This window comes from Zeus faber (assembly GCF_960531495.2).
Source record: "Zeus faber genome assembly, chromosome: 19".
NCBI lineage: Eukaryota > Metazoa > Chordata > Actinopteri > Zeiformes > Zeidae > Zeus > Zeus faber.
The window spans coordinates 7,935,333-7,961,427 of NC_137206.1; the positions used below are offsets into that span (position 1 = coordinate 7,935,333).

General features: G+C 45.3%; 1 protein-coding gene across 6 annotated transcripts; it reads left to right on the forward strand.

Annotated features, from left to right (window-relative positions):
- rnpc3 (RNA-binding region (RNP1, RRM) containing 3) lies at positions 1–25,396 on the forward strand. 6 transcript variants are annotated; one of them, XM_080019919.1, is made up of 16 exons: positions 1–81; positions 919–1,101; positions 1,421–1,468; positions 2,300–2,409; positions 3,341–3,430; positions 9,546–9,657; positions 10,387–10,455; positions 10,971–11,113; positions 12,638–12,763; positions 13,114–13,271; positions 17,500–17,682; positions 18,069–18,163; positions 18,425–18,483; positions 19,330–19,462; positions 22,016–22,093; positions 25,322–25,396. In XM_080019919.1, exons 2-15 carry the CDS (start codon positions 949–951, stop codon positions 22,082–22,084), a joined length of 1,548 nt encoding a protein of 515 aa, XP_079876045.1. In that variant the 5' UTR covers positions 1–81; positions 919–948; the 3' UTR covers positions 22,085–22,093; positions 25,322–25,396. The 6 variants fall into 6 exon arrangements, with proteins under 6 accessions (XP_079876045.1, XP_079876043.1, XP_079876044.1 ...); XM_080019917.1 differs by lacking the exon at positions 25,322–25,396 and adding an exon at positions 22,236–22,733; XM_080019918.1 differs by lacking the exon at positions 25,322–25,396 and adding an exon at positions 22,635–22,652.
- Positions 25,397–26,095: the final 699 nt, after the last annotated feature.

The window sequence follows — 26,095 nt, forward strand, 5'->3', positions numbered from 1 at the left end:
CTTCCGGGTCGTCGTCGCTGTCCGGCGTGGAGGCGCAGCGCGGCGTGGGAAGTGTCGTCGCCGTCGTCGGACCACGTCGCGGTGGGTGTGCAGCACGGTCGCTGGTCAACCCGCGCGTTCGTTGCTCTGCCCTGCGGGTCAAGAGGGGGGGAGACGCGGCCCGGCGGCGCAGTCGGAGGCGCTGGAGGAGTTTGCCGGCTCGTTCGACAGTCGGCCGAGGCGAAGCCCCGGGAGCGTGGCGTACCGGCGGACGGGCTCGAGGCTCAGGTTTCAGTTCTACTGCCCGAAATGAATGTGAAGCAGCGCGGGTTGGAGTAGATGGGGAACCGGGAAACATCTCCGAAATTACACAGGGATGTTAACCGGGGAAGGCTGTTTATACTGGGGGGTGCTCTACAATGGCGTCAGGCGGGGCTCCCTTCATAATATGACCGTCAGAAACTGGAGAATAGTGAAGTCAGTTCATCGATAATAGTTATTAAGTACTCCTCAAGGCAGTCATTTAGAAATTGGCGTTAATGTATTATTATTTTTATTTGTATTATTATTGGTAGTACTTTTATTATTATTATTATTATTATTATTATTATTATAACTCACCCAACAGAACAAGGCCACCATGCAGACTTATGTTGTCAGTCATTTTAATCCAAACAGTCCAAAGTCTCACCTAAAATATTTGGAGGTATAACATTTAAATTGGTCTTCAGCGGACAATCTTGGAGAATACAGGTTAAAAAAAAAAAAAAAAGAAGCACACTTGTGGATTCATGAATTTTCTTTGAACTGCTCGTGACATTGTGAAATGAAAACGTTTTTTTGTCGCGCAAAGACACAGGATTGTGCAACGTTCGTTCTGATTTCTGTTTTTTTTTTTTTGTGTGTGTGTGTGTGTGTGTGTGTGTGTGATTTTAAAAGCGGGCATTCCGCTGTAACCTGCCCGGTGAAATGGACAAGGATGAGACGCTGGCCCAGACGAACAGAAGTAAGACCCTGCTCATCCGCCACTTACCCGCCGAGCTGAGCCCCGACGAGAAGGAGGACCTGCTGACGTACTTCGGAGCCCTGTCAGTCAGGGTGTTCTCGGACAAAGGCCCCCTGGTAGGTTGCGGCCGTCCAGAGTCCTCAGCCGTTCCAGCGGCGACACATCGTTAATTGTGTCGACCCGTTTGCTGACGGGTAGAGAGGTCTGACATGTTTACCGTGGGAAATCCATATTTCAATTCAGTCTGCTAACAATTAGACTACAACCACGACCACACTACAACCACAGAGGCATAATCGGTTGCATAGCGTAATTAACAAAGTGTCATGCAGCGCTTTTCTAGCCACCTATCATAATTCATTTATTTTATCTGTATACATCACACATACAAAAGGTAAATATCTTCTCTCTCTCTCTCTCTCTCTCCCTCCACAGAAACATGCTGCGTATGCAACCTTCAGCAGTGAGAGGTCGGCAGCGAAGGTGATCTTGTTCGTTGGTTTACTGGTGGTTTATTGTAGTTAGTGTTTAAGAAGGCCTCCCCACCAGCTAAGACACAAAAATAATGGTTATAATTGATTTTGGAATTTGGATAGATAAGTTGCTGGACACTTTATTCATCCTCGAACAGAAATTGCAATTGTCTCAGCAGCTCACATCAAAACCGTAGGCAAAATTACAATTAGTAATAATTAGTTATATGCAGTTAGTTATGCGAAGAGTCTTGTGCCGTGGGCACACGACACGACTTTCAAAGGGGTCAGATCGCTGTATTGTTCACGCTACACGACTTTCTGTCTTGTGAGCGAGAATCTTGCAGTCTTGTGGTTTGAACCCGACATGGCTGATCAGTAACAGGGTCACACATTACAAGATCTTTCACCAGGAGGAATCCCCGACAAGTCTGTCGGGGACTCCGAACTACCTTACGCGAGAATTGGCACCGGAAATTACGTGACACCGCATGCAGGACAGGACAATACAATTTTTTATTATCTTTGTGATCACTGTAAAAGCAGAATATGCATAAGAAATATATTCAAAACCTAGAGAAGAAAAGTAAAATAGTTATGTTGTGTGTTTGTAGCTGCTGCTCCCTGCACGCTCTCTCTTTCTGGAAAATATCGCGTACATTGTAAAAACTATTGAATATCTTATTAGAGCCAATTGAAACAGTTAATCACATTCTTCAATGTCAAATAGCATTCAGTCCGTCAGTTCAGTCCTTGAATTCCGCTTCATTTCAGCGGTGCGACCGCTGCACATAGAGGGGAGTCGCTCTGAATCGCGCGTCTTCCTCCGCATCTCTTTCAGGCTCTCGGCAGGCTCCATCAGCTGCAGATCCTCAGCCACACGCTCGTCGTGGAGTTTGCCCAGGGCCAAGATCACATCACCGTGCTGAAGGACCCGCCGGTGTCAGGCAGGTAATTGTCCCTGAAGCCTGTGAAAGGGAACGTTTTGCAAGTGCAAGGCAGTCTTGGAAGATATCACCTTTCGCACTACAGCTGAGGTTGTTTTGACCTATAAGATAGATGTTGGCACTGGCTTGTATTGCAGTGGTTAGAAAAGCAATGCCACGGTGGAATCATGATATTTCACTTCATATATGTATGACCTTATGTATATGTATGTGACAAATAATCTCTTGAACTTGAATTATGTAGGGCAGGACTATTCAACTTCAATAGCATGTGGGCCAAATAGGAAAATCACCTTGGGGTTCGTGGGCCACACAGAATAGCATGTCAATGAATGGCTACAATAACTAGTTACAGGTATGCTAATATATTACATGTACATATTACATTTTATATATATATATATAAACTAGTCACACACATCCCTTTCACGTTCATTGTATCACAGATGCTCTAATCAATTCCAGACAGCAGCCAGTCCACACAAAAATGTAGGAAAATGATGGTTCAATGCTTGATACAGAAGTGCAAAATGTTGCATCTTTAAATCCAAAGGAGACATGAGGTGTTTTTCTGACAGGTCCATATCCACAATGGTCGAGAAATGTGATGAATATAGTAAAACCGTATCTATCACACTAACAATAAGTAGGCCTGTTTATAATTTCCTTAATGACAGTTTAATTCATTCATAAGGTGCTTTTAAACATACATTTTAAGCCTCCAGACGCTATATTTTTTGCCTTTTGTGTTTTCTTGCAGCAGGGAATTCCTGAATATTACACGCAACACCTTGCATGTCCTTGAATTGACATTGGTGTAATGACCTATTCTAAGTTACACCCAGCCACAAAATAAATCTTTAAATTGACTAAACTGGTCCTGTCATGGAATACCGAAAGTTAGACGACAATCTAACAGTTGACCTCTCTCTCAGTGCTACAGGTGGCAAAAAGAAACAGAAGAAACCGGAGAAGAAAGAGCCGGCTATCACCCTCATAGAGACTGGGGTTGCCCCGAGCCTGGGGTAAGTGCTGTGCTCAGGACGCTGTTTTGGTTAAAGTATGCCTTTTCAGCTCAGAAGCGATGAACGCATCGTTTTTTAGTACTGCGTCTTGGGTACTTCTAAGTACTAATTCAGAAATTTCAGTCTCTATAATAATAAAATCTTACTGAATTTCAAAAGCCTGTGTGCTTATTTTTAGTTATTGACGTTGCTTTGTTGAAACAAAGTTGGACATCAAGCGGTCCCTGAACTGCAAAGATAAAACATCAAACGGGAGCTTGACTAGCATTTTTGCAAGCGTGAGTATCATACCCGATGGCTGTATCTGTTAGCTACAGGCCAAATAGTCGCTTTACAACTTTCGCAGTCAGCGTTCTCACCAGGTCCTTGAGGTGCTTGAAGCGCTTGAATTTCAACCTCTGGAATTGAAATAGCGGAATTCCTTGATAATAGCCCCAGTTGTGCTGAAGTGGTGGAAAGTGCTCGAAAAATAAACCTAGTTTTCACGTGATTGAAAAACTGTGATATTCCCCTGGTTTTGTTATTCAAATCGAGATGTAGCCCATGCGACCCATTTTAGCCTTTTTTATTTTTTGTCTGCCCTCGAGAACGACGCCATCCGCGAACGATTAACTAGTGGACTTGTTCTCTGATAGTACGTTAGCGCTAACACGGCTCTAGTCTCCCGTTGAAAGCGCTCCAGAGCAGCGAGCAGTGCTGTGTTCACAGGGTCGGAAATCTGTAAGGCATTTGGGAAGTGATGCGTTCAGGGGAACTCGGAAAACCATGGACTACCACCATAAGTATATTTCCGACCTTTTTTCACCATACATGTGTTTGCATCCCTGTACAGTTAACTAAAACAAAACTAAAAAGTTAAACATTTTGGTTCAAACTCGACAGAAAAAAAATCAAAATCTAACAAACGATATTATGTACTTACAAAAAAAACTAAAATAAAAATATACAGGAAATGTCTCAAGTTTTTTTTTTTTTTTTTCTCGTTTATTTATTTTTTCCTTTAAAGATGTTTTTGTCAAATGTGTCAACATATAGCCATTACAGTACAATAACCAGTTCTAATCTCTGAAGACAGCATAATTAATGAGCATGGCTCAGACTTCATCTGGTGGAGAGCTACTTTTAAATGGAAAGTTGCAAATTAGAATTTACCATTGTTATCAGCGGGGGGACAAACAGGACTGTTGAGATTCGTATTGTCTGTGTGGCGAGCATGTACTGTACATGTTGGTGTCAGAGAGACAGAGACGCAGGCTAAGTGCGATCAGACCAAGTGTGACCAGAGGAGTAGTGTTAACACAGCTCTTCTGTCTCGACTTTGGTGTTTTCTTCCCCTCTGAAGTTTCAAATTCTGTAAACTCTCAGATAAACCACAAACTGAATAATTTTGTTCCGTTACTGTTAAAGCTTTTAAACATTCTTTTATGTCACATTTTCATTATTAAGCTGACATATGACTGCATAGTATGTTAATTACTCAAAATATATGGTGACTAAAAATGGCAACCGTATTTTCAGTTTTGGCGACCAAAAGCTGATGCCTGGTTTCCAGACTGGCAACCACTTTTAAAAGCTAGTGTTGAGCCTCGGAAAAAAATAAAATAAAAACACGTTGCCTCATAGCCTCCTTCCTAGTAAGATGCATGTTTTTCTTTGCAAAGATGAGCATCTCTGCCTTGTTGCAGCCCAGTATATTTCTCTTCTCATCCAAGATGTGACACGCAGAGCTGAACAGCCGCTCACTGTCTGTGCTGTTCCATGGAGCACAAAGGTGTTTGCTTGCTATTTGTGCCAGTGCTGGAAAACGGAGGTGTTTACTTCTCCAATATCGGTCTCATTTCTGGGAATGGGGGGCCTCTGCAAAGAAACCATCCAGTTGCTGAAATGCCCTCGTCCTGAGCTTTTCTGGTCCCTTTTCCTACACAATCTCCTCAAACACGTCATGCAGAGTGCATGTCATGCCCTGTCCGTTCATGCCCTCTTGATCTGTGGGTGATCAGCTCTCTCTCTACCGTGCGTCTCATCTCCAGCACCAGCAGCAGGCCTATCCATCAGCTGCATGTCAAGTGTTGCTTGTGCACCTTGTTCAACATCCTTATCAAAGCGGCGGTCCTTATATCTGGGATCCAGTGAGGTTGCAGTGCAGAAAATGGCATCAGACTCGATTTGATCAAAACATTTGTTTACAGCCTCTACTAATGCAGCCTTTTTTTGTTTTAACACCATGGTCTGTTTCAGCCTCCTTGCTTAAATGGAGGTCTCAGCATATACCTCTGATGACCTGACTTCTCTTGTCAGTATTTCAAACGGGGAGAGAAGTGTGATAAAGTTTTCAACTAATCCCCACTTGTGCGCAGTAAGGGTTGCAGGGAGGTCGTGGTCTGCACGATATGTAGCATGTGCGCCTTGATCGTCTTGAGATTTCATTGTGCCTTGCACAGATTCAAGGCACCCCATGCCAAACGCAGCAAAGCAGCCCCAAAACATAACCGAGTGTTCTTTTCTTTGAAAGCTTAATTTTTTTGTCTGTGAACATAGAGCTGATGTGACTTGCCAAAAAGCTCCAGTTTTGACTCATCTGTCCAAAGGACATTCTCCCAGAAGCATTGTGGCTTGTCAATATGCATTTTAGCAAATTCCAGTCTGGCCTTTTTATGTTTTTCTTTCAAAAGTGGAGTCCTCCTGGGTCTTCTTCTGTATGGCCCACTGTCACTCAAAAAGTGACGGAAGGTGCGATCAGACACTGATGTACCTTGGAGGTTTAGCTTGTACCTCTTTGGAAGTTGTCCTTGGCTCTTTTTCTACCATTTGCGCTGGCCTTCTGTTCAATCTGGGGTTGATTTTTGCAACTGGCTACCATCCAAACTCCATATATCAGTTGTAAAACTGATGGCAGGAATCTCACAAGCCAGTAGCACATGAAGGCGCGTGTGGCCACAATGTTTTACATTCCGGGGAGACGCCAGCAAAATGACGACAACTGAGCAGTGCGAGGCTCCGTATACGCCACCAGGCTCCGAAACCCCATGTGTTCAGATTGGTCATCTAATGTGATGAACTCCATCACCTTGTTAGTGATCCCTTAACTTTGGCACTGTCCGTGGGGATTTTTTCCCTTTCTCAAATGCTGTGGTTACCAACTGAGTCTTGCTGATGGTGCTTTTGCATTCTTGTTGTCCAGTTTATTTCTCAGTTTTTCTTTATTTTTTCTATCAGCTTTCAGGTAATTATTGTATGTCTGCTCATCAAATGGCTGAGGAGATTTTATGTGTTAAAATTATTGGTTGTAGTACCTCCTCTTAAAATGTCACTGGAAAATGTCTGCCAAACTATATATCACTGATCACATCTGCATATGGCTGATCTTTCTCCGAGACAGTGAAACAGTGAAATACTCCCACACGGGCCATTGCCCTCTGTGTGTTATGGGTGGTATTATAGTACCACCTATTGGAGGTTCTCCGAATCTGCTGCTGGGTAAGCTTCTGTTGTCAAACCGCAAGTAAAAAAAAAAAAATTATAATAATAACTAAAAATATTTTTTTATTTTGATGACGCAGTGGTGCTTTTTCTTCTTTACTCCCTCTTTGGATTTTCTAGTAATTTGTGTGTGTGTGTGTGTGTGTGTATTCTTTATACGTTTACACCATGCTGCATGCTGAAAATCAGCGGCAGAATGGCAATGCACGGAGCTTTACGTTAGTGATGGGAATTCCAACTGTTTTATTGAGCCAGATCATTTGGCTCAGCTCAGTGTAAAACAAACATGGAGCAACTTGGTGCTGTAGGGCGCATTGGATGGATTATTGTACAACATTTGCCCGTCTGGTAGCGCGCCGCGACATGAGGTGGGGATGACGACTGAGCCGAACCCAAGCAGCTTTTTGTTTGCTGATCTTGTTTTAGTTCAAGGCTTTAGTTCAAGGTTTCAGTGAATTAAAGTTGACATCTTCAATTTTGTAAATAAGTTGGATTAGCTACAACATTAAAACCACTGACAGGTGAAGTGAATAACATTGCTCATCTCATTCCAGTGGCACCTGTCATAGGTGGGATATATTAGGCAGCAAGGGAACAGTCAGTTCATGACGTTGACGTGTTGGAAGCAGGAAAAATTGGCAAGCGTAAGGATCTGAGTGACCTTGACAAGGACCAAATTGTGATGTCTAGACGACTGGGTCGTTCGCTCGTGTAGGGCTACACAGGCAATTGGGACATTAGCCAAGAAGTGGTATCGTCATCCAGTTCAATGAGGCCGCTGACTCCATGTGGTGATTTGAAGATTGGGCATTCTCCAAAACGACAGGTCTTGTGGGGTGTTCGGTATGCAGTGGTTAGTACCTACCAAAAGTGGCCCAAGGAAGGACAACCGGTGAACCGGCGACAGAAAACATCGTTATCAAGATATGAATATATCCTATATATTCCTATATCAGGAACCGGTGTGCGCTTACTGCACACCAGCAGACCACTGTCTGGAGGAGGGAACAAAAAAAACTCCACTTAAATTCTCTAATACCTCTTTTCCACTGCGGACTTTGGCACATAATTAGACAGGAATATCCATTCATCCATATTCCATCATTTCATATCCGATTTAGAAACTAAAATCAGAAGTTATTGAATTTTCTTCCCACATGCGGGACCATGAAATGCTATGAGTGTCGGGACAGCTCTGCGCACGTGGAGCAGAGAACCCCCACACTCTGCGCCAGTCTCCGAGCCGCTCCAGAACCACCTCAAGCCGGCATCCGAACAGGAGGAGCGTCCCTGCTGCCGAAGCACTGGGCCCGATGTGTGTGCACGGGTTAATTTGACATTTTTCACATGAAAGAATATTAAAGAAATTCACATATCTGTGGTCGTCGTCTATTCAGACAATGCTCAGACAATGTTCACAATGAGGTTTAGCAGAACACACAGTCACAACAACCAGAGGGAAAAACATCATAGTAATTTTTTATTTTTTTTTTACACGCAATGCAAGAACACTTGAACGACTAGTTTATACACAGAGAACACTACAAATCAATAATAGTTAATAATAAATCCAAAACCGCTCACAGGGAGGGAGAGGCCCCTCCCTCTCCGCTCCCGCTGTGATCGATTCAGGGCGGGGGGTTAGTTTCAGAACACTATAAACTGCACTTCTACTACTACTACTACTACACAGTTTCAATGCTCAGATTTTTCTTGGCAGATTTGAAAAATAAATAAATAAAAATAAAATGTCTGTCATTGATGCTAATCAGCGTTCAATGGAGTCGATCAATTAGCATTGACGAGTTAATCGTCAATCTGTCCAGCCACACACACACACACACACACACCCACACACACCCACACCCTCCTCCTTTGGGCCTTTCTGCAGCCGGGGCTAGTTGAGCCAGAGGGATCTGAAAGCCCCAGTCAGGGGCTGTCAGCGGCCCCGTGTCCAATTAGAGGGCCAGGCAGGTCCCCGCCGGCTCCCAGCAGCCTGACAAGCCGTCTGTCCTGCCGCTCGCCAACAGCAGGTGGTCTTTGATACCCCTTGCTCCGAGGGCCTGTGCGACTCCAGCAAAGTAATCAAATCTCCTTCCACTTGGTTTAAAAAAAAAAAACAACAAAAAAAAAAACAAGGAAACAAAACAAAGTGCAGCAGCATTCCCCGGCGTTGGATTCAACCTGGGTCCTTCGTCCTCTTCGTCATCGTTTTCAGACTTTCTTGGGGGGGTCTGTAAAACCGCCTTCCACTGACCGGAGGCTGCGATTAACGATTCTCTCCATCATCCAAATTGTTAGATATGTTGAATTGGAGTTAAATTAAATTAGGACCCCCCCCCCCCTCCCGATGGACACAGCTTGTTCCTGCCTGCGTGTCCCACCAGGCGGGAACAAGCCGTGTACAACGCTGATGCGGCTGTTTATTTTCATTTGTTTTTATGTTTTACGTTTGCTTTCTTGCGTTTGAAGGAACGCTCCAGAGCCTGCTTACATATTCATGTGTCCCCGTTATTTTGACAGATTCCGGTAGGCGCGCTCGCATGGTGTACGGGGGTATTGTTTGTATTCCTTTGCCAACCCTGCCTTACCTTTTCTCTCTCCGTCTCTCCAATCCCCCCCCCGTTCTCTCCAGGTTGAAATTTCAAACAAATCCCAGTTTGAAATATTTATACCCGCCGCCATCAAATGCGATCCTGGCAAATATAACACATGCCCTCCTGAGTGTGCCAAAGTTTTATGTTCAGGTGAGCCTGTTCCCTGTTTTTATTTTTTATTTTGCCGCTACAGCTAGTCTGTCCCCCCCCACCCCCCCACCCCACCTGACACTCGATACATGTGCGCCCCCCCTTTTTTTTTTTGATGGAGTCCTTGCCTTCCAACCTGCTGCTCAAACCGAGCTGGAGAGCGGCAGTTTACACACAACACAGCGTGTAACAGCTCTCCTCCACCTCAGATTCCATTTGATTAAAAAAAGAAAGAAAAAAAGAAAGAAAAAGTCGCGCCCCAGAAATACGCGTCTCGGTGGTTTTCGAATCACACCCATCCTCTAAAAGATCAAACGGCAAACATTTGCCTTGTAAATTTCAATTTGGGAAGCGGGTATTAATAGAAGAACGTAAGTGGGAGGCATGAGATATGGATTTAACGTTTCCCTTGGAGCTCGGCGGTCTCCTGCCTCCGGTGCCGGTACTTCCTACTTGAGCATCTTGGTGGCGCTAGTGTGTTGGAGGTGTAACCCACGCCACACCAACGGCATCCCGCACAACCCCCCCCCCCCCTGCTTTTTATCCCTGTGTTTGAAATGAACATGCAAAAGCTCTCCAATCCGGTTTAGGTATGGGGCGATGTCCATGTTGTGAAATTGGCAGCGCAATAATTTTCATTCACAGAATCCCCCCCCCCCCCAAAAAAAAGACCCCCCCTCCTGAAGTCTCAAGTCTTGTAACCCGTGTCTTTGAACGGTTATTCCGCAGGTTCTTCATCTGATGAACAAGATGAATTTACCGTGTCCTTTTGGCCCAATTACAGCACGCCCCCCTGTGGTAAGACTTCAATTTGTTCCTTAAAACTAGGGCTGGGCAATACTGGGCTGTTGCTTATAGTAACAATCACAATGTAGTTGAATGTTGTCTTTACGGCTGCATGACGGTGAAGTCATGCAGTGAATGCAGTGGTTGTGAAATGACTACGGTAAAGTCATTTCACAACCAACTGCTCTGGCTTCTTTATAATCTTCTTTATAATATCCACATTAGTTGGTTTTTTTTGTTTCTTAAATATTTTATTTCTAAATATCTTATGACCTTAAAATATATTGTGATCTTTTAATTTGTTGATGTCACCCGGCTCTAGTAAAACCAAATTGATTTGACATTTTCCCTAGAAAACACCAAATGCATCTTGTATCTTCGAGTACATACATAGGAATGAATCCCCAAATTATTTTGGCTTCCTCTCACAGGAGAAACAAGCTATGAAGTTTGTTGGTCCAGCTTCACCTCCGTATGATTTTATTTTCGTTAACTGACACGTTTCGTCTTTGCGGTGTTCCCCGCAGTACGAGCTGTCTTCTGCACCGCCGTTGCCCATGCCCCCTCCACCCTTGCCCCCCGGCTACCCTCCTTTACCTGAGGGGATGGAGCTATCGAGTGGGGAGGAGTCGGAGTACGAGAGTGGAGACGACGACGATGACAAAGAGAGGTGCGGGAGATGGCCTTGCAGACAACTTTGGACTTCCATGTGTTAGCTGTTCGTGCACTGCTCCCTACTCTTGTCCTGTTTTAACAGCACGAGTTAGTGGAATTGCAGACCTGCCAACCTGCACGCATTTTGTGTACCAACTACGCAGTCCTTAGGCAAAATACCCAGGTCCAAAATGCCAGCTGAAACTATGCAAAAAAAAGTGTGTAATAATTGTAATTTAATGATGGAAATCAATCAATACAAAACATTAGTGTATATTTATTGGGTATTTTAACTACATCCCTCGGATTGGACCAGATGCTACAACCTGTGGTTCTGTAAAGCTCTCCACTCACTCACTCAACATCGGCTGATACGCAGCCCACCGAGTGGTACTTTATTATCCACTGGGGTGTAATGCTGCATTGCTGAGGTGAAATTGGAAGTGTGAGAGTAATAATAAAGCACCCAATGAGACCATAATGTTAACATAGAAAACGTGAGATACGCCGATCAATTGGCCGGTGACTGGAATTGGTTTTCACCGGCCGATCAGTGTCAGATATATTTTCAGATTCTCTACCGGTCAAATGTACATGCCCGATACAGTGCTCATATACTGTACTCGTAAAATGCTCGTAGTTGCGTAGTTGACGCTCAAAAAAAATAGTTAAAGAAAATGTCGGCTGTTTGGAGTATTTATTTATTTCAAGGTAAATGAAGAAGATTAGATAAATTATTTATATATTGTCATTCAGTAGAACTAGTCGTTCAATGTATATTTGGACTTAAAGTGAAAGAGACTTTCACTTTATTGATTTGAAGTTTGAACTGGACATTTCCATGTTAGTTATATGTTGGGTTCTACTAAAGCTCACTGAGAGTTACAGGTTGAATTATACTGAAACTTGGTGACAGTTCATATTCAATTTTATTGGAGCTCAGTGACAGTTTCATGTTCTGTTATTGTTCCATAGTGAATAATGAACATTAATAAACGGTGTCAAAATCAGCAATCTCACTACTGTGGTAACTGAAAATTGCAGCGGTGGTCCGTATGTGCAGCTGTCCAATCACGTGAGCGTGATCAGATCACATGATGTATTTATCATTGACGTACAGCAGGTTGGAAATCAGAATCTGCAGGTCGGACTTAAATAAATCAGAAACAGGAATCGACCAAGAAAATGACAATGGGTGCATCTCTAGTTGGTAAACATGTTCAGTAACATTATGAGATGATGCGTTTCAAGGGGTATATCCTATTGATATGAATACGTATACTGTATATAGTTAGCTGTAGTAGCTCACATAGGATGTGATGAGCCTCGTTACCAGACGACTACGGTGCGAATAACTGATGGAGTCAATTAGCTGCAGTCACTCAAACACCACGGAGACTCCCCCTTACACTGTTGTGGTACTCAACATATTTTCCCAAGGTTGGCAGGTCTAAAATTGGTCTTATTAATTTCCCTGTTCCTTTTTCATTTCTGTGATTTTTTTTTTTTTTTTTCTCTCTTTACTTTTTTTTGAATCCAGGATCGTCCGTCTCATGGGTCTGGTCAACCGAGCGTGCAAAAGGCCTCTGAGAACCAAAACGGCTTCCAAGAGGAAGAAGCCCAAGATCAAGGACCTGCTCTTTGTTCCCAAACTGGAGTCCCAAAGGTACACCCAGGCCCCCTTCCTCAACCACTCCCTCTCCCAAAACCGCTGTATGTCTGTGAAAATGTTCAGTCTTTCCCCGTTAATAAAATTAGTCCACCCCCCCTGCGATCTCTGGTAGACCCTTATTGTATTTCTGTATCGCCTCCCTCGATGACAAGATCGCAGGCTGATGACAGATGATCATATTTCCCAGGCTGCCTGTTGCAGCCTGGGAAATATGTGGTTGAGGAAAACCAGATATTCCAACCCGTGGCCCATTCCGGGGCTGTGTTCATTCCGTGCAGTGCTGTGTAGAGGGGTTGCTGTTGTCCGGGGAAGTAAGTAACCATTCTGGTCTCTGCCTCCCGCAGCGCTGCGGGGCCGGCCTTGCATCCCTCGGACGTGTTTGAGCAGCCCCAGCCGACCGGACCCAAAAGAATCGAGTTCCACATCTCAGTTCCGGACGTGGCGTCCATACTGGAAGGAGGAGGCCAGACTCACCCGGCGGAGTCTGTCGACGAGGCAGGGGGTATGTCTTCCCTTGCCAGTTTTAACTTTAGAAATAGTGAAATTTACTCAGTGGGTGTCATTTAGCTTTACACCGCAAGGATATATTTAATAAGACAAAAACAGCAAAAACAATAAATAGAAATGACAAAAACACTTGAGATGAAATAAACAAGATTTCTTTGTATTTTTTTGTAAGTCTCATTTCAGTTTCCAAACATCTTAAAATGAACCCCCGCTCCCCTCTGACAGCTGCACATGTTTTTGTCCACGTCACTTAATTAATGTTACCGTGTTTTGTATTTGTTGAAGCAATGGCACTTGTGCTTTTCAAAACGAAATCAAATGCAACGAATGCATGCAACAAAACTAAGTAACTTTGAGAGAAATACATCTTTTTATATGCAAGTGCATGTGCAAATAAAGCCTATTGTCCTATTTACTATATGTTGTAATGTTATGTAATATGTTGATGTCATGCTAATGTTGTCTTTTGTCTGACTAGTGCATGCCCCTTCAAAATGTACGACTTTGGAAGACGTTTTAATGGCACAGTCTTACAAAATGTAAACGATTCAGTCCTGTGTTCCACACTGGAAGATGAAACTGCCAGTTGAAGTCATACACTGGGGAAAGACACTCTTGGTGAATCAGTCGCGGAGCCCCGAAGGTCCGCCCCCCCGCCGGCTCGCTGTTTGCTTGTTTATTGAATGATTATTAATCACACACATGTGGCTTGTCCAAATTGCACCAAATTCGACACTGCACTTCCTTGGGTCCCCAGCAATACACCCGCCAAGTGTGAAGTAAATCGAGTGACAGACAGACAGAGATTCCGTCCTTTATAGTTAGATTAGATGGTTAGATAACTATTAATTTTACAATGTAGTTACATGAGCATGGTACACGCGTCACAGTCCCTGGCCTCCCGAGTGGATTGATTCTAGTACATTTTTGTTCATTTCAGTTCATTCTACTGTGATGTTAATTGTTAGTTGCAAAACCATCAATGTGTCAACCTTGGCAAATTTTCCCTAATGGCTTCCAACTGTCCTTCAGCGCGTCTGGCATTTTAATATGTCCCCCATTCTAAGGGGGGGAGGCGGGGTTTGATTGTTTTGAGCAATTTGCTGTTTGTTGTGGAAATTCCAGCCACTCAGGTGGTGGTCGATGCGCGGGGTGAGATAGTTCAGGTTAAACAGAAAATACAACAACTGTCTCTCAAGCCGTTTCTCAATACCAAGTACGCAAAGTCCGGACTTGCGGACCTGGTAGTTCAGACTTGGCAAGTTCGACTCGGGAGTACAGACTCCCGGGGACAGAAGGACGCAGGACGGTCGATCTGCGAAATGCATTCTGGGATACTTGGCTGTCCCAAGTCCACACGTCACCACCGATGCATCCTCGATAAAATGGGTGGAGCGAGTCCACATCCGGGCATTTGGACTGGACTTGGCTTGATGCGTACTTTGAACTGGAGCAGTACTTGGGCTGTGACTGATGACGTTTCACAAGTCCACAAGAACACAAGTACAGACAAGAACGCAGATTGAGAAAGGGCCTTAGTCAAAGTTTATTGCATAGAAGACTGCAATCAGCGGGGAGCACTTAACATGTCGCAGAGTAACAGCGAAGGACATCTCCCCCGAACCAGCCGGCTCGGGGCTTATATCACGTAGGTCATTACTGTGAGGATGTAGTCTGGTTTCCTGTCCAGGCGGTCTGGTGGGGTGCGTTAAGTCAGACAAGTGAAAGGCAACTTCCCTTTTGGTCACAAGGCGGTTTCAACAAGTTCAACATCTGGGCTTTACAGTTTCAATTGTGACCTTCCCCGACAACAGGCTAACAGTGCTTAATGATGCTGTTGTCAGTTAAACAGATGTGCGGTTACGAGCGGACAAAGGCTTGGTTCAGTATTTTTCCACTACAAGTTCACCACACACAAGACGCTGCTCCTTTCACTCTCGATCCGACACCCGAAGTCGGAGTAAAGTGGTGTACTCCGATGTCTCGCCCAGCGGAGTGAGGGCGGGGGAGAGGGGGGGAGGGAAGGAGAGAGAGAGAGAGACAGACAGACAGACAGACAGACAGACCTGTCATCTGGAGGGCGCCGACATCGGCGTTAACCTGTCAGCCGTACACTTCCCCCTGTTCCCCTTATCTTCCTTCCTCTCCAGTTACCTGACTCCCTACGCCACATCTCTCACGAGAGAGAGAGGGAGAGAGAGAGAGGGAGAGAGAGAGAGAAGGGAATCTCCTCAAAGTCAAACACAAGATTTCCTAAAGGCTTGCGGAAGATAAACTTTGACAGGAGGCTTTTTGGATTAGTCTTGTTTTTTGTGTGTGTGAGGCCGGGTGGGGTTGCTGTTGGCAGGCCTGATAAACAAGCCGTTTAAATGAACAGGGAGGCGGGCGGATAGATAAGGAGGAGGATAAATTATTATTTTTTTCTTTCGACGGGCAGATCCGCTTCTGTGCCTGGAGTGTATCAGCGCGGCGCCCGGCCACTCCGCGCTCGAGTGCACACGCAATGGTGCTTTTTTCTTCTTTACTCCCTCTTTGGATTTTCTTGTTATTCCATCGTGTGTGTGTGTGTGTGTGTGTGTGTGTGTGTGTGTGTGTGTGTGTGTGTGTGTGTGTGTGTGTGTGTGTGTGTGTGTGTGTGTGTGTGTGTGTGTGTGTGTGTGTGTGTGTGTGTGTGTGTGTGTGTGCGTCCTTCTGAAGGCCCCCCCCCCCAAATGAGATGTTTCCCCTAAATCTCATTTGTATTGGAAAGCAAGGGGAACATATTTTGGATTTGGAAGTTTTCTTGTATTTCCCTGTTCACATTCAAAATGAATTGCGAGGAGGTCAGATGCACGGCCCAGACCGCGTCACGAAAGGCTGCTTTGAAACGTCAGAGGGTGATCTGATTTCTAATAATCTCATTTGGGTCCGTTATCATAGATGAGACCGACACAATTCACTGCAAGAAGCCTCAGTTGGATCGTTTCAGTTCAGATTCAGTATATACATCCGAATCGGATATTCCACCGAGAACATTTACATATATTAGGATTTATTTTTTTTACACCGCAGACCATTAGCATAAAAAAACCTTAATAGTCCGGAGTATATATACTATTGTGTATATATATACAATAGTATATATAGGAGGAGTGTCACGATTCGATTAGAGTTTCAATTTTAAGCTTTTGATTCAATTTTCCATTTAAACATGTTTTTCAGCACCGACGACTATTTGATTCGTAAACGAAAACACTTGTTTCTCAGTCTGTACCGCATTGACCCGAGTATAAGACGAAGACCAATAATAAGTAACGAAGAATAATAAAACAAATAAAACTTGTGCGTTCCACCACTCGCTCTCCATTTCTGTCGTAGTCCACTGGGAACCCGAAATCTTCCCACGCGGCTGGTTTAAAAGAAGCCGGCGGGTCTCGTAGCCCCCGTGTGTCGGGCTCATCTGCACCCGCCGCAGTGTGACATGCACCAATCAGCTGGCGCTAAGCTTAGCATCTCGCCAACGGCTTCCGGGTGGAACTCGTGCTTGTGAAATTTGGCTCCGCATTACGTTCATCAGTCTTCGCCCACAGGCTACTATATTCTCTGTGCGTCTGCAAGCACAGACGTCGTTATTTTGTAATGAATAAAACTATTTTTATTATTATTATTTTTTTTTTTATAAAGACAAGTTTTGATCTTCAAAAATATTTTTCCAAAAATGAGTCTTGACAAAGGAGGGGTCGTCTAATAATCAGGGTCGGCTTATATTTGGGTCAATACCGTAAATTTTATTTGAATAATAACAATTGTAGATAGTAACAAAATATGAAGCACAGCTAAACTGTTAAGAGCTCTATCAAAACTAGACTCTCGTGTAATAAACAGTTGAACACTTCCCCAGCCGGAAGCGGAAGTATTGTGCCGCCTTTGCCGGTGTCCTCAGTCCCGCAGCAGCAGCATGACTTCTCCGAGCCGGGATATTAACTCAAAATGTCAGACAAAAATGCAGGGAGAATCGAGAAACCCTGCTTGGGATTTCGAAGTTCGAAATCGAACGCCCATTTCGGTCAAATCTTTTTCAGATTTTGAATCGGGAATTGTGACACCCTTACAACAAGTAGCCCCAAAAAAATACAAAACAGAAATGGCCAGATATATGACAATATGAAACAAAATTGAAATATAAAACAAAATAAGGTTGTTTTTTTTCCGTTTTCACCTCTTGTGCCTCCGTGCCCCATCAGAACGCGACGAGAAGGATCCCGCCGCCGGCTGCAACCCGGAGGAGGCTGCGGACGGCTTCGGGAAGCTGTACCCCTGCGCCCAGGGCTCCCGGCAGCAGGAGGAGGACAGCGAGGAGGAGCAGGACCTTCCCTCGGACGTCATCTCCCGGCGGGAGCTGGAGAAGGGCCGACTGTCTAGAGACGGTAAAAGTTACACTAGTGACTGTTGTGGTAACTTTGGCAAAACAAGTTTTATATTACCAGCCCATTTCATGTCTGTAGAGTGTGTAGAATCCTGCCATCGTCCTGGACCAACACACTGGTCTTGGGAGCGGAGTTTGTCCCCAGACACTCAGCAATGGCTGCTCCTGATAGTTTGAATTACATAAATTCTGGGTTTATGCAAAACGCACTTGGCCAAAGAAATGATGGTGGGCATTGCATTGTGCCTTCATATCAGTTTAGGCCACCCTGTGATCAGCGCTACCAGTTTTAATTCATTTTTTATTTTTTATTCACACACTTTTTTCGCTCTCCTGCTTTTTCTTTTGTTGTTGTTGTTTGTTTATTTTTATATTTTTCCACTTTAGAGATTAAAAGGATGTCCGTGTTTAAGAAATATGAGCCGGGCGAGCCCACGTGCCGACTGTACGTGAAGAATATCGCGAAGCAAGTGGAGGAAAAAGTAGGTGTTGGGAGGAGGGAGCCTTTCCACATCTGTGTTTGCTTTGTGCACGTCATACTCCTGCTTAACTTCTCTATGTATCCATCAATATTTTAAGGTAAAATCTTTGCGTAGCACGGAGACAAATGTACAGCCATGACACAATACCCCCCCTTCCCCCCACCCCCCCAAGTTGATCTGGTTGATGTATGCTGTCCACAACATGTGTATAGTCATTCATAGGCTTTTTTTGTTCTCGATTTTTCACAAATCGTTTTTCAGGACCTCAAGTACATCTACGGCAGATACATCGACCTCTCTTCAGAAACGGAACGAAACATGTAAGTCATCCCCCTCAGGGAACGATTTGCTCGTTTCTGTAGCATAAACTTTTAGATAAAAAAAAAATAAAAGCCTGTCAGCCTGCTATCAGCGAGCCTCCGTAAATCTTACCAAAATGGCTGCTGTAAGGCAGCGGCAGGTGAACGAGGGCTCTGCGGGGACGTTGGCTCGCAAGCGGAGCGATGCGGTTGGTGGCTGCCCTCGGCTGTTTGATCGGGAAGACGCCGACGCTACGTGGATGATCAAAACTGTGTGTGTGTGTGTGTGTGTGTGTGTGTGTGTGTGTGTGTGTGTGTTCCATAGTGAATAATGAACAATAATAAACACAGAGTCAAACTCAGCAGTCTCACTACTGTGGTAACTGAGAAGGGCAGTGGTGGTACGTATGTGCAGCTGTCCAGTCGCGTGATCAGATCACATGATGTATTTGTCATCAACCTCCAGCAGATTGGAAATCAGAATCTACAGGTCAGACTTGCTCTGATTTGAATTTGTCCTGTTCATTTAAAAAAATAAATAAATAAATAAATGTGACCATACGACATAGTTACCCTGCAGCGATGGAGCACGATTCTCGGTGTTGCTTATTAATGATTTCCCAGGGTGGAGCCTTTAAAACACACACGCACATTATCGATTATTTTTCTTGACGGTAGCTCACTGTGGCAAAGGGGCGTTCTTTGACTTTCTTTCTATATTGTCCCGATTTTTATAGCTACTTAATTTGGCTTTATCTTGCGTTTGTTAATTCCATTCGAGGAGGCGGAAGCGCCATCACTCGACTTGACGCCGGCCTCTTTCTCTCTCTCTCTCTCTCTCTCTCTCCCTCCCTCCCTCCCTCCCAGGTTTGATGTGGTACTAATGAAGGAGGGTCGTATGAAGGGCCAGGCCTTTGTCGGGCTCCCCAGCGAGCGCTGCGCCGAGAAAGCCCTGCGGGAAACCAACGGCTACGTTCTCTACGACAAGCCCCTGGTGGTGGTATCCTTTTTTTTCCTTTTTTCTCCCCACCCCCACCCTGTTTACGCACGTGGCACCCACACGTTGAGAAAAGCAGAGCTCTAAAAAAAACCCCAAAAAACGAACCGAGGTCAAGAACAGTCTTGATTTCCTCCAGAACCTGCGCGATAACGTTTCCGACGGAAGCTGCACGGGAGGTTTGTTTCTGACGCCCTTATGAAGTAAATATGACGTAGGCTGGACTCCGATGTAGTTTCCAGGCTGATTATTTATTTATTTATTTATTTGTTTGTCTGTTTTTCTTACTTTTTATTTTTTTGACGGGGATCATTGAGAAGTTGCGTGAGGGTTCGTCTCTGCACAGATGCCTTCTTAATCAGCCGGTCGCGGACAGGCAGCCTCAATTTAGATTCCTCGTAATGTTTATTTCAGTGGTACCCAGGGATATCACTTCGGAGCAGTACTTCTCCACAGAACTTCTCGGGTCCAGAAAATCAATCCTAAGGGTCGCGGTAGTGAGTTACAAGGAGGTTTGGGTGGATGAAGGTGAGGGCGGGTTGGCTGCGTTGGCCCTGAGAGCTCAGCGCACTCTGCAACTCGCAAATAGACAAAACACGGGCAAATTGAGGGGGGGGGGGGACATCTTTACAAATGTTCCGGCGCCTGCGCAGCCTTTGAGACAAGGCACCGCAAATCCAGACGTGTGGAACCGACACGCGCAGCAAAACGCTTTGCAAATTCAGAAAGCCCCAACCGCATTAACGGAGAACGCAAATGCAAAAAGCCCACGACATAACTTATGTGAGGCCCATCGGACGCACCGATTTATCCACGGTAAATTATATTCAACTAAATGATTTTGCATCTGTGTCTAACTTCATCACGAAGCCGGTAGACGCCGTTTTCATTGGAACATCGCACTTAAAATGGATTTAATAAAAACCTTGGATTGAAATAAAAGTTACTATTATTATTTTTTTATTAATTCATTTATTGCAAGGAGGAAGCTGATGCAGGTGCTCTCCTGCGCTGCGCTTGGTCTGGTGATGGTTGCAAGGTTTCAATTCTTACCAACAATTACAGACACAAAATAATTTTGTTGAATTTATTTTATTGCAGATAAATCAGTGCATCCGTTGTGGCCCACTTCCGTAATGTTGTGGCTGCCGTTATGTAGTGGCTTTTTGCATTTGTGTCCATTAATGCGGTTGTGTTTTCCGTTAATGTGGTTGTTTTTTTGCAAAGCGTTTGGGTATGCAGTTGGTTCGACACATCTGGATGCAACCAGGTTTTCCAAACGCTGCGCATGTGTTGTCAAATCGGTGAAGATGTTTTTCTCAATTTGCACGTGTTCTCTTCGGTCGGGGAGCGTTGAGCGCTCAGGGCCACCGTAGTTGGAGCTTGTTACGGTCTCTTGCGAAGAGTCAGTTCGACGAAAGCTGCGCGTGAGCCCTTGAGGAATTGAAACGTGTTCTAGAAGGTAATGTGGGACGTTGAGCACATGGTTGGATTTCAGAGGTGGAGGTGATGTCACTGTACTCCTGAATATTTACGTCAGGCTCATGTTTTGTAACTTTGTATACTGCGAGTTACCAGGGTAGGAGAGTGTAATCCTGTATACCTGTGTACAGCCTTTACTCCATCATATATTTTTTATTATTATTATGGTGTGTAAGTGCTTGGTACCTTTTTGCATCGCGCTTAATGTGTTTCTTACTCAGCCTCCGGCTCCTTCTCACACTCACTGAGCTCCCGGTGGCGCCTCAGACCTGACCCGTCAGCGCCAGGTTGGTTTGCTGCACCGTCGACTGTATTCACGTTAAGATCGTAGGTAGGTCGTCCGTGCATTTTCTTCCGCTCGGCTGGTCCGGCGTGGGGGCATGGCGGCACATCGATAAAGCCGCTCCCAGGTTCCTGGAAGACTTTTTTTTTTATTTATTTATTTTATTTTGATGCATTATACAGCTCAGTAAACGCAAAAACAAGGGAGGGATTTTCCAGCCTGGCCCCCGCATGGTAAATAGTGTCTTAAAACGCCCTCCGCCTTGACCCGACTGTCCAGTCCAATCCGGTTGGCGCTCACCTTTCGAAATTGCAATTCCGAACGGCCGGTGCACATTCGTTGCGGCGGGAAAGCAGGCTCCTACGTTTACGCCGTCCTCATTATCTAATGTCAATTACAGAACCCAGAATCGCGATTGTGGCGCCTCCGCTTGCGGCTGCCTGCGCGAGCACCTTGTGTCGATTACGCACATTTTGGTATTTTTTTGTGTAATTTTTTAGCTTTTATTGTGCGTAATCACCGGGTGTCATGACATTTCACTGCATATATGTACGACCGTATGTGTGTGTATGTGACAAATAATCACTTGAACTTGTAATGTTGTAACGTACGCAATGTTTTTATTGGGCATGGAAACATGGGACATGGAAAGCCGACTTACGGTCGGTCCCGCTCGGAACGAACGATTAAAACCACGTTTCACGCTGAATTTGATATAAAAAAAAATACAAACAAAAAACAAACCAACAAACGTTTCCATGCTCGACCGGACCTTAACCCTGAGGCCACAGCAGTTTGCCAGGTCGGCCAGACCCAAACCGGACGCTGCAGACGCCAAGAAGGGAGCGAAGTCACGCTGAGCCCGACAGGTGGGAGAAGTGAATCTGCCGTGCCTTCGCACCTGCATGCAAACGTCCGTCTGCGATTTCAAGCCGAATACCCTTTTGTAACGGTGCTTTTATTATTATTATTTTATTATTTTATTTTATTTTTACACTTTATTTATTCAAGATACGGTCCCTTGATAGCGTGCTCCGACAGCCTCGTTGTGTATCCTTGTTCTGGCATATCCTTTGGAAGTGTGATTATTGGAATCTCTTTGTGTGCGTGTGTGTGCGTGTGTGTGCGTGCGTGTGTGTGTGTGTGTGTGTGTGGTCGCGGCGACTTGATTTGATCCTGATCCACCAAAATCATATTGTCGTTCTGGCTCAAAAGGATCAAGCAGCTTGCTGAGGACATCTTGCTCAGCCTTTCATTTCTTTTTCATTTTTCTTTGTCATGGACACTCTTGTGTTCTTGCGTTTATTTCACTTTTAATCGTTTTTAAGGTTTCGAAGACGTCTTTTTTTTTTTTAACGTTTTCCAATCGTCTTGACTGTGTCTTCTACTCTGTCTGGCTCCGAATCACAGGGGGACTCGACTCACGGGAAATTGTCAGAAGTGGTTTTTTTTTGTTGTTGTTGTTTTTTGTTTGTTTGTTTGCCCCCCCCCCTTCCTCCGGTGTTTCAATAAAAGCTTCTGTTCAAACATTTTTTTGCGTCGCGGCTCGTATTTTGTTTGCAGATCGCCCGCAGCCGGCAGCGTTCTTGTCGGGGCGGCCGAGCGGCGCCGCCTCGCCCACCCTCCGGCCCGGGCCACCCCGGGGAAGACGGGCGGGTACGTACGGTGATGGAGCGGTATATGACAGGCAGATTGGATCGGCACCAGATGGCGGGGGAGGGGGGGGGGGGGGGGAGGACAGTCCCGAGACGGCGAGCAAACGAGCCGCTGTCTGCTCTGTAAAATTGCCGGAGTCGGGTTGGTTTACCTGCGCCGTATAATATCTGGCCGCCCCGTGACGTCGCCGTGGCGATGGACAAAAGACTCCAACAGAATGTATGAAACTGAACTGATTTTCTGCCTGTTGTTATACATGCACATTTCAGTGATGCATGTGCAGCCTGCTGTTAATATTTTATTGCAAGCTCGAATGAACGTTAAATTCCCTCCGAAACGTAGTGTCATTCATAGTTGGGTAAGTTTACTCAAGCTTGCTGTGAAGTATCTGGTTCGCGCCCCCACAAGCAGGTCGACGGAGGATTGTTCCTTCATTTGAAATATTTTCACCCGGGTTTTTTTTACCTTGTACCGCATGTGTCCGGCTGTTGCCGACGGTAATGGTTTGTGCGTGCGCCCTCCTGTGTCAGTGCGTGTGTGTTTTTGAGAACGCATGCTCACTTCTAGTACAGGCTGGTAGCCACTGCTAAACAGGAAAAAACTAAACGGTATGGACTATAAACCGCCGGAAATGATAATAACGCTCATCATCATCATCATCGTCATGGTGGTCACTCGGGGTCGTGTGTGACTGTCCTCCTCCTTGGTCTTCGTGTCTGATTATTTCTATTTTGGATGCATACATTTATGGGTATCGTTCTGCGGCTGCGATCGAGATGTGTTTTCTGATCAGTTCTCACTGGCAATAGAAGCCATTCTAATCACTAGCATTAATTATTCATATTTAATGATATGAGCGATATAATGAATAAATTATTATATAATATATGGTATAATATGAATTCAGATACTCGACTGGATGCGGTGGCAAGTTTTTGTGGACTACTTTTTTTTTTTTTTTTTTTTTTTAAACTGTATTTTGTAAAAAGCTACACAGGTACTCGTCACCGAACGACCGAGTTCCGTTCCCACAGGCAGGTCGTAAAGGAAACTGGTCGATAAGCGAGGACCCGTGTTATTTCACGGTAAGGGGGCGTGGCTGGTATATACAGTGTATAAAGTGTATATATCGTGTATATGGCATATAAAGGGTGACGCGCGATGAGACGCTTGACGCTGCACAATACAGACGGGTCGGAGAGCTGGTTGTTAAACGGGCAGGTCGCTAAGTGAGGAGCACCTGTAATATATACGTAATAACTTGGAGCAGCAACTTCATCACTGGACCAACTGCGCCGAGTGGCACCACCGCGTCTACCATCACTTTTTGACGCCTTACTGCTTGTGGCCAATGAGGAACGTGGATTCAAGGATGTAATAAATATTCATGAGGGTGACATCCATGTTGTAGTTGTGATGCTAGCTGTATGTTGTAGTTGTGATGCTAGCTGTATGTGGTAGTTGTGATGCTAGCTGTATGTGGTAGTTGTGATGCTAGCTGTATGTGGCAGTTGTGATGCTAGCTGTATGTGGTAGTTGTGATGCTAGCTGTATGTGGTAGTTGTGATGCTAGCTGTATGTGGTAGTTGTGATGCTAGCTGTATGTGGCAGTTGTGATGCTAGCTGTATGTGGTAGTTGTGATGCTAGCTGTATGTGGTAGTTGTGATGCTAGCTGTATGTGGTAGTTGTGATGCTAGCTGTATGTGGTAGTTGTGATGCTAGCTGTATGTGGCAGTTGTGATGCTGGCTGTATGTGGCAGTTGTGATGCTGGCTGTATGTTGTAGTTGTGATGCTAGCTGTATGTTGTAGTTGTGATGCTAGCTGTATTTTGTAGTTGTGATGCTAGCTGTATGTTGTAGTTGTGATGCTGGCTGTATGTTGTAGTTGTGATGCTGGCTGTATGTTGTAGTTGTGATGCCGGCTGTATTTTGTAGTTGTGATGCTAGCTGTATGTTGTAGTTGTGATGCTGGCTGTATGTTGTAGTTGTAGCGATGGTCAGTGATGGTGAGTGATCTTTTATGAACGACGTTCTCTTCCCACCTCCGGCGACAAAGGCCTCCTGCGGTACGAGCTGGAGAAGGTGCAAACCAACGAGCGTGTTCATGGTGATGTGGGAAAGCTGAGCCCTCTCCACCGTTAGTTTGATTGACGAATTAAACAAATAAACAGCCTGAGAGTCTTCATTTTTCATCTCCATTTTGGTAATCTCTTGTGGAACGGGACCCCGGAAGATGACGGGTTTGATTCACCGACCTGCGGTCAGCCTCAGGTCATTGTGGCCGCGCGGGTGGACCAGGACCTGGGCAGCATTCCCAGTGCGTTTCAACGGCCTAACAGCTGGGTTTGGAGACTGACTGACTGACCGACCGACCGACTAATCATCCAGTCATTTCCTGTGCCGTTGATATCTACCCGCTGTGTTCTGCTCATCTCTGCAGCCGGGGCGGGGGGAGACGGGCCGCGATCCTTTCCAGATGTGGCAGGGACGCCGCCGCCGCCTGACGAGGGACACCCCCCCGGAGGCGCGGAGCCGCACCGCTCTGCACCAGCGGTCACACTCTCGTGCCGTCTGGCCTTAAGCTCGCGTAGTGAAACACAATACTATTTTGGAAATGCGTGTTATTTCACTCATGCTGAGGGAGGCCGTTCATGGGGCTTCGTGAAGCTCTTTGACGCTGTTTTGTGATGAAGGGCTAAATAAATAAACCTGACTTCACATCGATTAAAACAAATATATATATATATTTATTTATATATATATATATTTAAATCATACGCTTTGAGTCTTTTTCAAAATGAAAGGCAAATGGTATTAGTTTGGGCGTGCATTGATCCTAAAGGTAGTGTCACGTAGTGGATCCCTTCACTATCCCTCATGCGGTTGCAGCAGTGCAGCCTGGTTCCTCAGCCCTGACCCTCACCAGGGTTTGGAAGGCCGCTTGATCAACGGGGAAGTCACTCCTACAGGTTCCAGATCAATAAAGGTCATACACACTACGCGCCGTGCAGCGCCGTGTCGCCGCATATTCCCCCCATGACACCGGATCCATTCTCTCGACACCAAGAATCACGTTTTCGTCTGCGTTCGGAGCGACGCCGCCTCCCCCCTTTGTGAGGCGCGCGGGGAAGCAGGTTTTCCTCCGTTACGTCTGAACACGTTAACCCGGCGAAGGGCTTCATTCCGACCCTGACCTCATTCATCTCATCTCAGT

Excerpts from the sequence above, each read along its gene's own strand:
- rnpc3 (XM_080019919.1), top strand. The coding sequence starts at position 949 with ATGGACAAGGATGAGACGCTGGCCCAGACGAACAGAAGTAAGACCCTG. Across the intron at positions 11,114-12,637 it reads GACGACGATGACAAAGAGAG|GATCGTCCGTCTCATGGGTC; the intron begins GTGCGGGAGATG and ends TTTTGAATCCAG. Across the intron at positions 18,164-18,424 it reads CGAAGCAAGTGGAGGAAAAA|GACCTCAAGTACATCTACGG; the intron begins GTAGGTGTTGGG and ends ATCGTTTTTCAG.